Source organism: Ornithorhynchus anatinus, chromosome 1 (assembly GCF_004115215.2).
Source record: "Ornithorhynchus anatinus isolate Pmale09 chromosome 1, mOrnAna1.pri.v4, whole genome shotgun sequence".
In the NCBI taxonomy this organism is placed as follows: Eukaryota; Metazoa; Chordata; class Mammalia; order Monotremata; family Ornithorhynchidae; genus Ornithorhynchus; species Ornithorhynchus anatinus.
This window is the reverse complement of record NC_041728.1, coordinates 65004474-65022002: the sequence shown is the minus strand read 5'-3', so window position 1 is coordinate 65022002 and position 17529 is coordinate 65004474. Positions and strand designations below refer to the sequence as shown.

General features: G+C 52.2%; 1 protein-coding gene across 3 annotated transcripts in view; it reads right to left on the bottom strand.

Annotated features, from left to right (window-relative positions):
• Nucleotides 1-2874: 2874 nt before the first annotated feature.
• The window catches only part of ADSS1 (adenylosuccinate synthase 1), a 40324-nt gene continuing 25669 nt past the window's right edge, over nt 2875-17529 (bottom strand). For 2 of the 3 annotated variants that reach the window (XM_029075133.1, XM_029075150.1), the window contains 7 exons: nt 16069-16150; nt 13958-14084; nt 13183-13337; nt 9876-10000; nt 8270-8367; nt 4155-4304; nt 2875-3066 (listed from right to left, as the gene is read on the bottom strand). In XM_029075133.1, the coding sequence (XP_028930966.1) occupies nt 3014-3066; nt 4155-4304; nt 8270-8367; nt 9876-10000; nt 13183-13337; nt 13958-14084; nt 16069-16150 (790 nt within the window). In that variant the 3' untranslated portion in view covers nt 2875-3013. Of the gene's footprint in view, nt 3067-3096; nt 3208-4154; nt 4305-8269; nt 8368-9875; nt 10001-13182; nt 13338-13957; nt 14085-16068; nt 16151-17529 lie in introns of those variants that run through there. The other variant, XM_029075143.2, reaches the window with a different exon arrangement.

Below are 17529 nucleotides of genomic sequence, written 5' to 3'. Positions count from 1 at the left end.
GTATAATGAGGAAGAGTCTAGCCGGACGCAAAGGGGGCGGGGCTATGAAGGAGCGTCTCAAGGGGGCGGGGCTACAGCCGAGCGGTAATGGGGAAGAGCCGAGCCGGACGCCAAGGGGCGGGGCTACAGCTAGAGCGACGAGGGGGCGGGGCTACGGCCGTGCGTCCAGGGGGCTGGATGACGTCAGAGCGCCGAGGGGGCGGGGCTACGGCCGAGCGGTAATGAGGAAGAGCCGAGCCGGGCGCCAAGGGGGCGGGGCTACGTCAGAGCGTCGAGGGGCGGGGCTACGTCAAGGGGCGGGGCCTCGGCCAACGGCGTCCATCCACGTGATTTTATTTCTGGCGATGAAGTTGTTCTGTTTTTGCCCGTTCGTCTCCCCCCCGATCAGACCGTGAGCCCGTCAAAGGGCAGGGACCGTCTCTATCTCTTACCGATTTGTCCATTCCAAGCGCTTAGTACAGTGCTCTGCACATAGTAAGCGCTCGATAAATACTATTGCATGAATGAATGAACGCTCTGCCCACAGTAAGCGCTCAATAAATAGTATTGAATGAATGAACGCTCTGCCCACAGTAAGCGCTCAGTGAATACTATTGAATGAATGAGTAAAGGGGTCTGCCCACAGTAAGCGCTCAGTAAAGACGATTGAATGAATGAATGAATGAACGCTCTGCCCACAGTAAGCGCTCAGTAAATACGATTGAATGAATGAATGAAGGCTCTGCCCACAGTAAGCGCTCAGTAAATAGGATTGAATGAATGAATGAAGGCTCTGCCCACAGTAAGCGCTCAATAAATAGTATTGAATGAATGAACGCTCTGCCCACAGTAAGCGCTCAGTGAATACTATTGAATGAATGAGTAAAGGGGTCTGCCCACAGTAAGCGCTCAGTAAAGACGATTGAATGAATGAATGAATGAACGCTCTGCCCACAGTAAGCGCTCAGTAAATACGATTGAATGAATGAATGAAGGCTCTGCCCACAGTAAGCGCTCAGTAAATAGGATTGAATGAATGAATGAAGGCTCTGCCCACAGTAAGCGCTCAGTAAATAGGATTGAATGAATGAATGAAGGCTCTGCCCACAGTAAGCGCTCAGTAAATAGGATTGAATGAATGAATGAAGGCTCTGCCCACAGTAAGCGCTCAGTAAATAGGATTGAATGAATGAACGCTCTGCACACAGTAAGCGCTCAGTAAATAAGATTGAATGAATGAATGAACGCTCTGCACACAGTAAGCGCTCAGTAAATTGGATTGAATGAATGAATAAACCGTCTGCACACAGTAAGCGCTCAGTAAATACGATTGAATGAATGAATGAACGCTCTGCACACAGTAAGCGCTCAATAAATGCGAATGAATGAATGAATGAATGAATGAGTAAAAGGGGGCGGGGCTGCAGCTGAAGCATCAAGGGGGTAGCGTGACTCAGTGGAAAGAGCCCGGGCTTGGGAGTCAGAGGTCATGGGTTCGAATGTCGCCCCCGCCACTTATCAGCTGGGTGACCTTGGGCAAGTCATTTCACTTCTTTGTGCCTCAGTGACCTCATCTGTAAAACGGGGAAGAAGACTGTGAGCCCCAAGTGGGACCACCTGATAGCCTTGCATTTACCCCAGCGTTTAGAACAGTGCTTGGCACATAGTAAGCGCTTAACAAATACCATCATTATTTATTGTTATGACTATTTTAGCCAAGAGTCAAGAGGGTGGGGGCCGGAGCGCCAAAGGGGCAGAGCTTTTGCCGAGAGTCAAGGGGGCGGAGCTACAATAATAACGGTATTTGTAAAGCGCTTACTATGTGCCAAGCATTGTTCTCAGACGGGGGGGGAGATACAAGGTAGTCAGGTTGTCCCACGTGGGGCTCACAGTCTTCGTCCCCATTTCACAGATGAGGTCACGGAGGCTCCGAGAAGTGAAGTGACTGGCCCAAAGTCACACAGCTGACAAGGGGTGAAGGTGGGATTAGAACCCACGACCTCGGACTCCCAAGCCCGGGCTCTTGCCAATGAGCCATGCTGCTTCTCTAAACGATCACATTCCCTGCCCACCACACGCTCACAGCCTAGAGGACCGAGGGAGAGTCAGAGTGCCGGGCGGGGTGGGGGGGGCGACGATGGGATTTCCAAAATAATGGCAGGGGAAACACCCCTGGCTGGAAAGGAAAGTGACCTTTTCAATAATACTACCAATAATGTGGGTATTTGTTAAGCGCTTACTATGTGCCGAGCACTGTTCTAAGCGCTGGGGGAGATACAGGGTCATCAGATTGTCCCACGTGAGGCTCACAGTCTTAATAACGATGTTGGTATTTGTTAAGCGCTCACCGCTTGTGCCGAGCAGTGTTCTAAGCGCTGGAGGAGATGCAAGGAAATCAGGTTGTCCCCCGTGGGGCTCACAGTTTTCATCCCCATTTTCCAGATGAGGAAAGTGAGGCCCAGAGAAGTGAAGTGACTTGCCCACAGTCACACAGCTGCCAAGTGGCAGAGCCGGCATTCGAACCCATGACCTTCTGAACTCCCAGGCCCGTGCCCTACCTGCTACGCCATGCTGCGTCTCTGTAGGTAGGTCCGTGGGAAGGGCAAGGTGTGACTTCTCAGTATGAAAATATTCACATGAAAACCCCAAATTAAATTCAACCTTTGTAGCGAAGTGGCCACTGTCAATCACTCACTCACTCACTCACTCACTCGCTCACTCGCTCACTCACTCACTCACTCACTCAATTAATCAATTAGCTCTTGTCCGCCGCCCTCACAAGGGGCTGTGGGATCTTTACGGCCTGTGGAGTTGAATATCAACTGCATCGCTTTTCCAACCACAAGCAGTAGCATTCAGCCCCAACTACGGTTTACACAAAAATAGGAAAATATAGAAAATATCACTGGTTTTTTTTTATTCACTTCGGATAACCTCCTGGGCTGCGAAGGACTGGTAATAGAATCTTCGCGACCGGCTGGGGGAACGGATGACTACTGAATTGGGCTTCTCAGGATTAAAGTTCTTTCTCTGTTTAAAACAGCTGGATCATCGACTCTCTCGATTTTCCAACACCGACCCACTTAACTGGAAAAAAACCACACACATACACACAGAGGCAACAAGAAACAACTATTAGCACAATTACCGAGAGCCAACGGCGAAACAAATGCATTTCGATCTCTTCGCGTCGTGTACGTTAAAAGGAAGCCATTCAACCCGAAAGATCTGCGGGAGAGGAAGGCGGCAGATAGATGATGAATCTCGACGGGGGAGAGAGGGTCAAATAATAACAATGATAAGGTTGGTGTTTGGTAAGCGCTTACTACGTGCAGAGCGCTGTTCTGAGCGCTGGGGCAGATACAGGGTCATCGGGTCGTCCCACGGGAGGCTCACGGTTAATCCCCATTTTCCAGATGAGGGAACTGGGGCCCAGAGAAGTGAAGTGACTCGCCCACAGTCACACAGCTGACGAGCGGCAGAGCCGGCAATCGAACCCACGACCTCCGACTCCCAAGCCGGGGCTCCTTCCACTGAGCCACGCTTACTCTCCCAAGCACTGAATTCGGTTCTCTCCACATAGTGAGCGCCCAACAAATACGATTAATTGACTGAGCATCGCCTGGACAGAGTTTACTGACCTCGTCCTCTATCGGGCACTCAGTACAGCGCTCTGCACACAGTAAGCGCTCAGTGAATACCATTAAAAGGGGGATTAATTGACCACACGACTGCTTGGTGCCATGTAGCGCCGGATTCGAGGACCTAGATCTCCCTGACCAACAGGGTAGGTGAACGGAGGCTGGGGTCCGGACAGACGGAAGAACTCTCGGGGGCCCACCTAGACATCAACACGGCTCAGTGGAAAGAGCCCGGGCTTGGGAGTCGGAGGTCATGGGTTCGGATCCCGGCTCCGCCGCTTGGCGGCTGTGTGACTGTGGGCAGGTCACCTCACTTCTCTGCGCCTCAAGTGACCTCATCTGGAAAATGGGGATTAACCGTGAGCCTCCCGTGGGACGACCCGATGACCCTGTATCTCCCCCAGCGCTCAGAACGGTGCTCTGCACGTAGTCAGCGCTTAACGAATACCAACACTGTTATCAGCGTCCGGTGCGGGTGGGACCGGCTAAGGTTTCGGGGGCGGTTAGTTGGGCAGGGAGGCCGGCCCTCCTTACCAGCCACGCCGACGTGATTCTCCACGAATCGAATGTAGTTCTGAGCTTTGGCAGGCAGCTCTTCCCACTTCCGGGCCCCGGTGGTGTCCGCCTTCCAGCCGGGCATCGTTTCGTATTCCACTTCCACTTTCTGCAGGATTTCCTGGTTTGCTGGGAGGGAGACCAACGTGAGGAGCGAGGACTCGGGCCCCACCGCCCGCTCCGAGACCTCGGCCTTCGGACGGTGGCTTCCGCTGCCCTCTTTCATCATCGAATCATTATTATTAGTCTTATTATCGATCAATCAAGCAATCGTTTATATTTACTGAGCAGAGCAACCCCCTCTCACCCCAGCATTCCGCGGGACGGTGCTCTGCTCACGGTAGGAACCGAGCACAGGACTCTACTCCCAGTAGGAAGCGCTCAGTAAATCCCGGCTCTGCCACTCGTCCGCTGTGCCACTTAACTTCTCCGTGCCTCAGTTACCTCATCTGTAAAATGGGGATTCAATCGTGAGCCTCACGCGGGACAACCCGATTACCTCGTATCTTAGAACAGTGCTCGGCACACAGTAAGCGCTTAACAAATAAGATAATAATAATAATAATAAATACCACTAGTGGATTTCAGACAGTCAATCGTATCTATTGAGCACTACTGTGTGCAGAGCACTGTACTAAGTGCTAGGGAGGATACAACAATACAGCAGACGCAATCCCTGGGCATCTGAGTCTCTTTCTCTGGCCCTTCTCGAGCTCCCTCACAACCCACCCAAGACTGTAAGCCCGTCAAAGGGCAGGGACCGTCTCTATCGGCTGCCGATTTGTCCATTCCAAGCGCTTAGTACAGTGCTCTGCACCTAGTAAGCGCTCGATAAATGCTATTGAATGAATGAATGGATACCCTCTTGGCTGGCTCCACAGCCCAAGGACACACGTACCCTGGATTCAGAGAGGCAGCGAGGCACAGTGGAACTAGAAGTCGGAGGGCCTCGGTTCGAAGAGAAGCTGCCCCGGCCCTCTATTAAGGGACTTCGAGTCAGGAGAACCGAGTTCCAATCCCGGCTCTGTCACTTGTCTGCTGCGTGACCTTAGGCGGGTCACTTCACTTCTCTGAGCCTCAGTTACCTCATCTGTAAAATGGAGACGTGCTCCTTTATTTGATCCCCCCACCCCAGCCCATAGCTCGAATTTATTTGTATCGTCTGCCTCCCCCTTTAGACTGTAAACCTGTTGTAGGCAGAGAATGCCTGTTGCGTTGTACTCTCCCAAGTGCTTAGGACGGTGCTCTGCATTCGGTAAGTGCTCACTTGATTGATTCGCTCCTGTGTCTTGAGCTACCGCTTCTATGTGGATGATTCCCCAATCTCCATTTCCAATCATGATCTCTCTCCCTCTCTGCAGTCTCGCATTCACTCCTGCCTTCGGGTCATCTCTACTTGGACGTCCTGCTGTCACCGATCAGACCGTAAGCCCGTCAGAGGGCAGGGACCGTCTCTATCTGTTACCGATTTGTCCATTCCAAGCGCTTAGTACGGTGCTCTGCGCGTAGTAAGCGCTCGGTAAATACTATTGAATGAATGAATGAGACTAAGACTGTGGGCCTTAGGTGGGACAGGGACGCAGCACTGCCTAATGGGCAGAGCGTGGGCTTTGGAGTCGGAAGGACCTGAGTTCCAATCCCTGCTCCGCCACCTGTCTGCCGTGTGCCCCTGGGAAAGTCACTTCACTTCTCTGCGCCTCAGTTACCTCCTCTGTAAAATGGAGACTAAGACCGTGAGCCTTAGGTGGGACAGGGACCGCATCCTACCAGCACTGCCCAACGGGTAGAGCGTGGGCTTTGGGGTCAGAAGGACCTGAGTTCTAATCCCCGTCTGCCGCGTGCCCTTGGGTAAGTCACGTCACTTCTCTGTGCCTCAGTGACTTCCCCTGGAAAATGGGAATTAAAGCTGCATGCAGGGACTGTGTCCCAACTGATTATCTTGTATGTACCCCCAGACCTAGTGAGCGCTTGACCGATACCTTTAAGACAACAAAAAAAGAGCGGAAAGAAAAAGACTACCAGGCCTCTGCTTCCGGCAAGGGAGAGGCACCAAAAATCTTGTTGCCGACTGCTATTTGAGTAAGTGGTCCCTCTGCTCCCGCTGCACGGTCCCCCCTAAGGGGCTCAGACACACAAGGGTAACCAGCCTGACAGGTCTATTCATTTCGGAGAGCCCCGAGGAGGCTGGGCCAGCTGCCTCCCTCCCCGGGAGCCACCGGGACTTTAGCTCTCCCACCGACAGGTCCAGACAGAGACAGAGAGGACACGCACGGCTACCGGAGTCGGGCAGAGCTTTCTGTCCCCGGGCGGGGCCGACTCCGCGGGCTGGGGCCGGGGAGGGGTGCTGTCACGTGGCGGGGGGTGCGGGAGGAAAACGTGGTCTTGGGGAGGGAGTAGATCTAACTGTATTACACCTACCCTGGCATTTAATAATGTCGGTATTTGTTAAGCGCTTACGATGTGCAGAGCACTGTTCTAAGCGCTGGGATAGATACGGGGCCATCGGGTCGTCCCACGTGAGGCTCACAGTTAATCCCCATTTTCCAGATGAGGGAACTGAGGCCCAGAGAAGTGAAGTGACCTGCCCACAGTCACCCAGCTGCCAAGTGGCAGAGCCGGGATTCGAACCCATGACCTCTGACTCCCAAGCCCGGGCTCTTTCCACTGAGCCACGCTGCTGGATCTGGGCGCTTTGGGCATTTGGTTTCTCACCCACCCTCGGCCCCACAGCACGGAACAATAATAATAATGATATCTGTTGAGCTCTTACTATGTGTTCTAAGCGCTAAGGTAGATACGAGTTAATCAGGTTGGACACAGTCCCTGTCCCATATGGGGCTCAAAGTCTTAATCCCCATTTGATAGATGAGGTAAATGAGGCCCAGAAAAGTTAAGTGATTTGCCCAAGGGCGCACAGCAGACAAGTGGCGGATCGGGGATTAGAATCCAGGTCCTTCTGACTTCCAGGCCCGTGCTCTACCCACTAGGCCAGGATGCTACTTATAGTCATGTCTGTCCTCCGCTGCCCAGACTGCAAGCTCTTGGTGGGGAGGGAGTTTGTCTACCAAGCCTGTTGTAGTTTACTCTCCCAAGTGCTTGATTCAGCACCCAGTAAACATTCAATAAGTAATAATAATAATAATAATGTTGGTATTTGTTAAGCGCTTACTATGTGCAGAGCACTGTTCTAAGCACTGGGGTAAACACAGGGGAATCAGGTTGTCCCACGTGGGGCTCACAGTCTTAATCCCCATTTTACAGATGAGGGAACTGAGGCACAGAGAAGTTAAGTGACTTGCCCACAGTCACACAGCTGACAAGTGGCAGAGCTGGGATTCGAACTCATGAGCCACTGATGGACTGATGGTAGGTGCTTAATGAATCCCACTGTTATTTTTGTCATTATTACTATCAATATTATTATTAATGGAGAGGGGGAGGGGAAAGACCCAAGCAGCGACAGGAAAGAGAAAGAGTCCTGGATCCCTGGTTTGGAAAAGAACCACACGAAACGTAGGAAGCAGCGTGATCTGATGAAAAAAGCGCAAGATTGAGATTGAGACCTGGATTCTAATCCCAGCTTTGCCCGTTGCCTGCTGTGGGACCTTGTGCAACTCATTTAACTTCTCTGGGCCTCAGTTTCTTCATCTGTAAGATGGTAAGAATGGTCTCCGCCAGTCCCAGCCCTGGGGGGGTGAGGGAGTGGGGGTTGTGAGGGCAGAGCACTCCGGGAAAATAGAAGGGAAGTGCCCCCCAAATCTTGGCAGTGGTGATATTTGTTAAGCGGTTACTACATGCCAGGCACTATACTAAGCGCTGGGATGGAAACAAACAGATCAGATCAGCCCCCTGTCCCACATGCAGCTCACGGTTTTAATCCCCGTTTTACAGATGAGGGAACTGAGGGCCAGAAAAGTGAAGGGACTGTCACACGACAGATGAATGGCGGAGTCGGGATTAGAATCCATGTCCTTCTGACTCCCAGGCCTGGACTCTAACCACGAGGCCGCACTGCTTCACGTGGCAAGCAGCCATCCACGGCCTCACCCCTCCATCTGCTGGCCCACAAACTCCAAGAGGCCGTTCGCACCTACCTGGGAAATAGGGGATCCTCCTCCCATTCAGCTTGTAAGAAACGCCGATTTTGATCTCATCCAGGGCGTCCAGGATGTCCAACTTGGTCAGCGCCAGTCTGCGGGGCAACGGACACACAGAGCGACCATCATGCTGACAGCCTGGAAGGTGGGGCCGGAAAGTGGCGGGTTCCCTCCCGCTCTGCCCGGCAGGATCCCCCCACTGGGCACAGGTCGCCCCAGAGGGAGGGGAAGGACAGACTCCAACCCTCTGTGCTTTCAGGGACTTTTCCCCCAAACCGCAATTCCTTCTTGGGGAATTTTCCACACAGACCAAGGAGAGACTCTTCGAGAGGAAACTTTGAAAATAGAACAAAACTAGGGTTCCCTCCCGTCCCGTCACTGGTCTGGCCTGGTTCCCCGTGAGCGTAAGTAACTGAACCTGGGGCGGAAGGGGTCCCGCTTGGCGAACAGCGCATCTCCCCGAAGCATCCCTGCTCAACTCTGTGCATTTTCATTACCCTATTAAGGAGATGTACATCATCTCGAATCTATTTATTGCTATTGTTTTTGTCTGTCTCCCCCGATTAGACTGTAAGCCCATCAGAGGGCAGGGATTGTCTCTATCTGTTACCGATTTGTACATTCCAAGCGTTTAATACAGTGCTCTGCACATAGTGAGCGCTCAATAAATACTATTGAATAAATACTATTGAATGACTGACGACACCCAGAACCAGCCCTTCCCTGGGTTAACGCTGCAGCAGGAGGGACTTGGGTTAGGCCCGAGTTATACTTTTTTTTTTGACCGGGAGGAATATTAGAAGCCGGGATATTTCCTTTTCTGGGAGGGACAGAGGGATTCTCTTTTGTCTGAGATGATTTAGGGATGGTGGGCCGAGAGGCAGGGGATGATGACACGGCAGTCTGGAATTTCCTAGGCCCAGGAATGACCAATCAGTCGCTCTAAGCTGCTGGTCTGAAATGCCCTCCCACTTCACATCTGCCAGATAATTACTCTCCCCATCTTCAAAGCCTTACTGAAGGCACATCTCCTCCAAGAGGTCTTCCCTAAGTCCTCCTTTCCTCTTCTCTTATTCCTTTCTGTGTCATCCTTACGGTTGGATTTGCTCCCTTTTCTCACCCCTCCCACAGCCCCACCATATTTAAGTATTTATATTTATGTCTCTCTGCCCCTCTAGACTGTAAGCTCGTGTGCAGGGAACGTGTCAACCGACTCTGTTGTACTGGACTCTCTCAGGTGCTCAGTCCAGTGCTCAATAAATGCGTTCAATAAATACGATCGATCGACAGATGGATCGGGAGCAATGCCGGCTCCAGGGACCCCCCCCCCCCCCCCCGGTCTTGGAGCTCTCCGGCAGGGCTGGTCCACGCTGCGTCTCATCAGTGGAGATGGCCACCGCGTCCTGGGCTAATAGCCTGGGAGTTTTCATCCCCACAACGTGAGCGCGACTGCCCTTGGTGAAGAGCTGGGCCTCAGTTTCAAGGCAAGGGGGGCGGCCGACTCCTGGGGCCATGGGTTCCTCTCCGGAGGCTGCCCGAGCTGGACGTAGGGGTGGGGGCCGAGGGGAGCCGAGGCTGAGGGACCCCAGCCCCGGGGGCTTACGCGGTGAAGCCGTTGATCATGTGTGCGAATCTCAGGATGACGAGATCGAGCCAGCCGCAGCGCCGCTTCCGGCCGGTGGTCACTCCCCACTCGTGGCCCCGGTTCTGCAGCAGGTCCCCGATCTCCTAAGGGGTGAGAAGATGATGATGGTGATATTTGTTAAGCGCTTACTATGTGCCAGAAGATGATGATGGTGATATTTGTTAAGCGCTTACTATGTGCCAGGCGCTCTACTAAGTGCTGGGGTGGACGCGAGCAAATCGGACTGGACGCGGTTTCTGTCCCACTTAGAGCTCACGTAGAGAAGCAGCGTGGCTCAGTGGAAAGACCCGGGGCTTGGGAGTCAGAGGTGATGGGTTCGAATCCCGGCTCTACCACTTGGCAGCTGGGTGACTGTGTGCCAGTCACTTAACGTCTCTGTGCCTCATCTGTAAAATGGGGATTAACTGTGAGCCTCACGTGGGACAACGTGATTACCCTGTATCTACCCCAGCGCTTAGAATAGTGCTCTGCACATAGTAAGCGCTTAACAGATACCAACATAATTATTATTATTATTATTCTTCTCAATCCCCATTTTACAGCTGAGGTAACTGAGGCATAGTCAAGAGAAGTGATTTGCCCAGAGATGAGACGGGTCACAGGTGGCAAGCACTCGGGGCGAGGGCTGGGCTGCCCATGAGAAAAAGCACCCCAACCCACCAGCAAGCAAGCGAGGAGAAGCAATATGGCCTAGTGGATAGAGCACGGAGATAGGGCTGGGAGTCAGAGGGACCAGGACTTTAATTCTGGATCCGCCACTTGTCTGCTGGGTGACCTTGCACAAGTCACTTCACTTCTGTGTGCCTCAGTTCCCTCATCTGTAAAATGGGGATGATGAAGACTGTGAGCCCCATGTGGGGCAGGGCCTGCATCCGACCCGATTGGCTTGTAACCACCCCAGGACTTAGTATGTCGTCTTGCACATAGTAAGCGCTTAATAAATACCATTATTATTCTTTTTGCCGGGGGCAGACGAGGGAATCTCAGAAAAGGAAATCGAACGCAGCCCACTGAGAGGACAGAGGCATCTAGGCTCAAGCCATCCCGTCATTTAAGGGTTCATACCTGTGATGGGTCTGAATGTGCACACGTGGACTCTCAGTGAGGTTATTTCAAAATTCAGGACCACACCTAAACTCCTACCTACTCACACCGAAAATTCAGATTTTCTTTTCATTTCTCCAGAGGAAATGGCACGCCCAGCGGTGTCAGGGCCAGAGATCTCGGAGGTGTTGGGGCTATGGATCTCGGAGGTGCCGGGGCTAGGGATTTTGGAGTTGTCGGAGCTACGTGTGGCAGATGGGCACGAAGGAATTTTCTCAGCCAAGCCGGGTTCCCAGACCGAGCGTCAGATGAGGCTTGGGCAGAAGTGGGGACGAAACCCAGAATGGCAGCATGACCCACGGCCTGTAGCGGACATCGAGACCTTGGCCATCCTACTGAGGACGGAGACGATCACGGGGGGAGATCGACCCAGCCCCCACTACTGCAGCCTGCAGACCGCCGCCGTGGTCCGGGGCTGACCTAGGTCCTTCGGGGATGGAGCAGGCTGGGGACAGAGGGCTGGGCCGGGAGGGAAATGTTGATGACTGGGCTCGGTCGGCAGTGAGCTTTTCAGCTTTCGACTTTTGGAAAATTTGCGGGTGAACCGTGGTGGTGAGAAGCAGTGTCGCCTAGTGGAAAAAGCACAGGCCCGGAAATCAGAGGACCCGGGTACTAATCCCGACTCTTCCGCTTGCCTGCTGAGTGACCTTGGGCAAATCGCTTAACCTCTCTGTGCCTCAGTTTCCTCATCTGTAAAATGGGAATTCAGTATTTTTTCTCCCACCTGCTTCGGGCTGGGAACCCCATGTGGAACTGGGTCCAAACAGTATCTTATAGCTATCCCAGCTCTTAGTTTAGTGCTTGGCACATCGTCATCATCATCATCATGTCTGTTATATGCTTAGTGTGCTCTTTCCACTAGGCCACACTGCTCCTCCATAAACACTCCTTTCCCTTTCCTCAAGGAGATTTTGGCAGAACAAGAAAGGACTCTGGGAAAATTAAGTGTTTTACAGGTTCAAGGAATTACACTTAAATCTACTGAAATTCTTGCTTTCACTAGGTGTTTGTTAGGGAATACTGCTAGAGAATTATGAGGGATTTAGAGAACATTCATTTAGGGAAGCAGTGTGGCCTAGTAGAAAGACCATGGGCCTGGAAATCAGGTGCCCTGAGTTCTAATTCCCGCTCTGCCATATGTCTGCTTTGCGTCCTTGGGCAAGCCACTTCACTTGTCTGGGCCTCAGTTCCCTCATTTGCAAAATGGGGATTCAATCCCTTTTCTCCCTCCTATTTAGACTGTGAACCCCATGTGGGACCTGATCGGCCCGTAACTAGCCCGACGCTTAGTACGGTGCTTGATGTACAGTAAATGCTTAACAAGTACCGTAATTATTAATACCATGATTATTCATCCAACACTGCTAGTTTGGATATGGGCGTTGGACACTGTCACGGTGCTTATTAAGAGCTTATTATGTGCCAAACACTGTTCTAAACACTGGAGTAGGTACAAGTTGATCAGGTCGGACATAGTCCCTGACCTACATGGGGCTCATACTCCTAATCTCCATTTTAAAGATGAGGTAACTGAGGCCCGGAGAAGTTAAGTGACTTGCCCAAGGTCACACAGCAGACATGTGAAGCTGGGATTAGAACCCAGGTCCTTCTGACAATTGAGTTTTCCTTAACATGGGGTTTTGTGAGAATGCTTATAGAAGAACTAGAGCTCGTACAGTTATCAGGTATTTGTTAAGCACCTACTACGTGCCAAGCATTGTACTAAGCCCTGGAGTAGATACAAGCTAATCGGGTTGGACACAGTCCCTGTCCCACATGGGGCTCACCGTCTTAATCCCCACGTTACAGACGAGGAAACAGGCATAGAGGAAGTGAAGTGACTTACCCAAGGTCATACAGCAGACAAGTGGCGGAGCTGGGATTAGAACCCAGGTTCTCCTGACTCCCAGGCCCTTGCTCTACCCACTAGGCCAGGCTGCTCACAACTATTATTATTATTAGTAGCAGAAATTCTAGGAGTACAGTAGGAAACAGTATTACTCTTATCATTGCTATTCTTCCTGCCTTGCTTTGCCGTCAGTGGAAATAAGGACAGACGGGGCAGCTTCCGAACGGCAAAAGCCGTCTCTCCTCCATTCCTCCCCCGACCTTCATAGCCCAAGCGGGGCCGGGATGGACTGACTCGCCCGGTTGGACGTACGTTTATCTGCTCAGTGGGGAAGGCGCCGATCCCCACGCGGGTGGTGTAGGCCTTAACCACGCCGAACACGTCGCCCACGTTCTGCGGCGGAATCCCGAGGCCCGTGCACACGCCCCCCACGGTGCAGTTAGAGGACGTCACGAAGGGGTACGTGCCTGTAAGATACAAAAGCCGGGGTCGGGGGAAACGGGTCCACCAACGCCGCTCTATTAGCGCTCAACAAGTACCGTGATAGATGGAACGTGTCTACTACCTATTATATTGTCCTCTCCCAACGCTTAGTATAGTGCTCTGCACACGGTAAGCGCTCAGTAGGTACGACTGATTGATTGCTTGATCGACTGATTGATTGGTGGATACAAAAGATCACGCCTGGGACCTGCGGGGGGCTGGATTCTCCTACGGCCTCAAATTGGGACAGGGACGGGGGGGTGTGAGAGAAGGTGGGGTGGGCGTTGCTTGGAAGAAATATAAGTGGATCCCTCGGGAGGCAGCGGGGCAGACCAGAGGGAACACCGGGGTCCAGCTCTGCCAACTGGCCCTCCGTGGGACCTTGGGCAAGTCACTTGACCTCTCTGGGCCTCGGTGTCCACATCTGCACAATGGGAAGAATCACCCCGGCAGATCCCATCCCAACGGGACTGGTCGAACTGGTCCCTTCGTGTTCAACCCAGGAGTGGATCTCACCCGTCTCCTGTCCCTCAGACACCCTCGGGCCCAGTCCTTGCCCCCAGTGTCCCCAGAGATCCAGTGTCTCCACCACAGCAGACCTCACCAAAGTCAATGTCGAGGAGAGCCGCGTTGGCTCCTTCCACGAGAATCTTCTTGGGAGAGCCGTGCAGGGCGTCGTACATGAAATACACCCCGTCGCGGACCATGGGCCGAATCCTCTCTGCATACCCCTGCAGGTTTCAGGAGAAATAGAAGGATTAAGGCTGTGAAAAAAATGAGAGTTTTTCTTTGCTCTTTGACCTAGCATACGTCCCCGACCCCCAAAAACTCACCCATCAAAAATCAAAATGTTTTGATTCTAAATTTCAAATCTGAAATGACTTGGCAACAGGTTTCCATAGAAACATCAGGGCACTTCATCCCCATTAGGTATAGAGAAGCAGTGCAGCCTAATGGATGGAGCCTCGGTCTGGGAGTCACAGGACCTGGGTTCTAATCCCTGCTCTGCCGCTTGTCTGCTGTGTGTGCCCTTAGGCCAGTCACTTCACTTCCCTGTGCCTAGTTTCCTTCATTTGCAAAATGGGGATTTGATACCTGTTCATTCATTGTCATATTTATTGAGCTCTTACTGTTTGCAGAGCACTGTACTAAGCGCTAATTATCCCTCCTACTTAGGCTGGGAACCCCATGCGGGACCTAATTTTCTTGATTCTATCCCAGCACTTAGTACAGTTCCTGTCACATAGTAATCATTTAACAAATGCAATTATTATTATTTACCCCCAGCACTTAGTATATGTTTGGCCCATAGCAAGAGTTTAACGAATGCCATAGTTACACAGGGCACCTTCCATGGGCAGAGATCTGCCCTGGCATACAGGACGAAGGCTAGGAGGTAATCCCTGCACTCAAGGGATTTCCAGTCAGTCAATTGTATTTATTGAGCGCTTACCGTGTGCATACCACTGTACTAAGCGCTTGGGAGAGTGCAATATAACAAAACAGCGCACACTCCCTGCCCACAATGAGCTTACAGTCTAGAGGGGGAGACAGACATTATTGTAAATGAACTCCAGAAATAATAATGATGGTATTTGTTAAGCGCTTGCTGTGTGCCAAGCACTATTCCAAGCACTGGGGTAGATACAAGGAAATCAGGTTGGATACAGTTCCTGTCCCACACTGAGGCTCACACTCTTAATCTCCATTTTACAGATGAGGCAACTGAGGCACAGAGAAGTTAAGTGACTTGAAATGTTAGGTCTGAGCCGTATTATTTTATATAATCTGGCTTCTTTAGTACGTATCCAGCCCTGGTAAGTGCTGTCTAATCATCACCCCGAAATCTGCCCAAAGACAAGCTCCGAGGTAAAGATGGGCCAGGCCACGGTGTGTGCCCCGGGCAGGCTGGGCCTGGGCTGTACTATTTGTCGCGGGGGCTGGGCCACTTGCCTGGGGGGTTGGGTTGGACCTCTTGACGTGGGGGCCTGGGCCGGACCACTTGGGTCAGACCTCCTCAGGACTGGGTTTCTTCACAGAGACAGTGGGAGCTTGGGTCACGGTGCCCGCCCTCCTGTCTCCCACCATTCATCTCCCCTTTGGGGCTTCCTGCCAGCAAGCACAGGGGTCAAGGAGCTCCCGCATCATTGTCATCCTCATGCAGAAGCGACCCAGTGTCTGCCAGGACCCTGAGTCCCAGCAGCCAGTGGGATGATACCAGATACACTCTCCGGTCCTGTTCCTCAGACATGAGACAGGACCATGCCATTTGGCAGGAACCAGCCTGGCAGAATGTGGGCCTCTGATCTATGGGCGCCGGCAGAGTCGGTCCCATCTGCACATCCTGCTCCACCCCCGAGGCTCGTCCCTTCGCCCCACTGTCCGTCCAAGAGGCCCCTGTCAGTGGGCAGAGGTCCGGGATGGTGGCATTAGGGCAAGGGCAGAGGGAGGGATGGGAGTCCCTGTCAGGCCAACCAGGTGCACCCTGGATCAGAGAGGAGGCCACTCAACAGGACACAATCCCACAGAAAACGCTGTCTGCCCGGCCTCCCCCTAACATCCCAAGCGTTCCCGTGCGCCTAGCGGAGACGGGGTCTTGGACTGGATGGGCCGCGGGGCTGACCAGTGCAGGAGGCGGTGTCGGGGCCGGGGAGGGTCACGGCACAGATGCCTGATATCCCCTCTTCTCAACACTCCCACTGTACAAGTCTTTACCTTGAGTTTTTTGAGTTGTGCTTCTATATCCACTTCGAGCGTGGGAAACATCGACTGGTACTGGTGGGCCAGATTCTTGAACCTTCAAAGCACACCGCCAACTCCGTTATATTGTACTCTCCCAAGCATTTACTACAATGTGCCGCCTGTAGTAAGCGCTCAATAAATACCAGATTGATTGATTGATGGATTACCAACCAAGAGAGCTCCTGGATGGAATGTAATCTTTCCCCCAGGTCGAATGAACCCCGATTTCCTGAGGATTCCCCAGATGATTTTCCCAAGGCCCAGTGCATTGAAAAAGGCTAAATAATAATAATGTTGGTATTTGTTATAGGCGCTTACTATGTGCAGAGCACCGTTCTAAGCGCTGGGGTAGATACAGGGTCATCAGGTTGTCCCACGTGAGGCTCACAGTCTTCATCCCCATTTTACAGCTGAGGTAACTGAGGCACAGAGAAGTGAACTGACTTGCCCACAGTCACACAGCTGACAGGTGGCAGAGCCGGGATTCGAACCCATGACCTCTGACTCCCAAGCCCAGGCTCTTTCCACTGAGCCACGCTGCTTCCTCAATCAGTCAATCAATCCATAGGATTTACTGAGTGCCTTACTATGTGCAGAACATTGGGCTGAACTCTTGGGAGAAGACAATAGAGTTAGTAGACATAATCCTTGCCTTTATTATTATATCAGCCTCCTGGCTGACCTCCCTGCCTCCTGTCCCTCCGCACTCCAGTCCTTACTTCACTCTGCTGCCCGGAACCTTTTTCGACAAAAGCATTCAGTCTGTATTTCCCCGCTCCTCAAAAACCTCCTGCGGTTGCCTACCCTCCTCCACATCAAACATAAACTCCTCACTATCTGCTTTAAAGCATTCAGTCACCTTGCCCCCTCCTATCTCACATCTCTACTGTCCTACCACAACCCAGCCCACACACTTCGTTTCCCTAATGCCAACCTACTCACTCCATCTTGATCTCATCTGTCGCACTGCCGACCTGTCGCCCACGTCCTGTCTCTGACCTGGAATGCCTTCCCTCTTCATATCTGTCAGATAATTACTCTTTAAAGCTTTACTGAAAGCACATCTCCTCCAAGAGGCCTCCCCTGACAAAGCCCTCATTTCCTTTTTTTCCACTCCTTTTGGCCTCGCCTTGACTTGCTGCCTTTAATCATCCCTCCCCCAAGCCCTACGGCACTTAGGTGCAGATCTGTAATTAAATTATTTATATTAATGTCCGTCTCCCCTCTAGACTGCAAGCTCATTATGGACAGGGAAATGTTTATTTTGTTATATTGTACTCTCCCAAGTCCTTAGTCCAGTGCTCTGCACACAGTAAGTGCTCACTAAATACATGGATTGACTGATTGATCCCTGCCCTAAAGGAATTTACAATTGGGGTGGGGTGGGGGGGACGGACGACGAGCCGGATGCTAAAATAAATTAGGGGTAGGAGA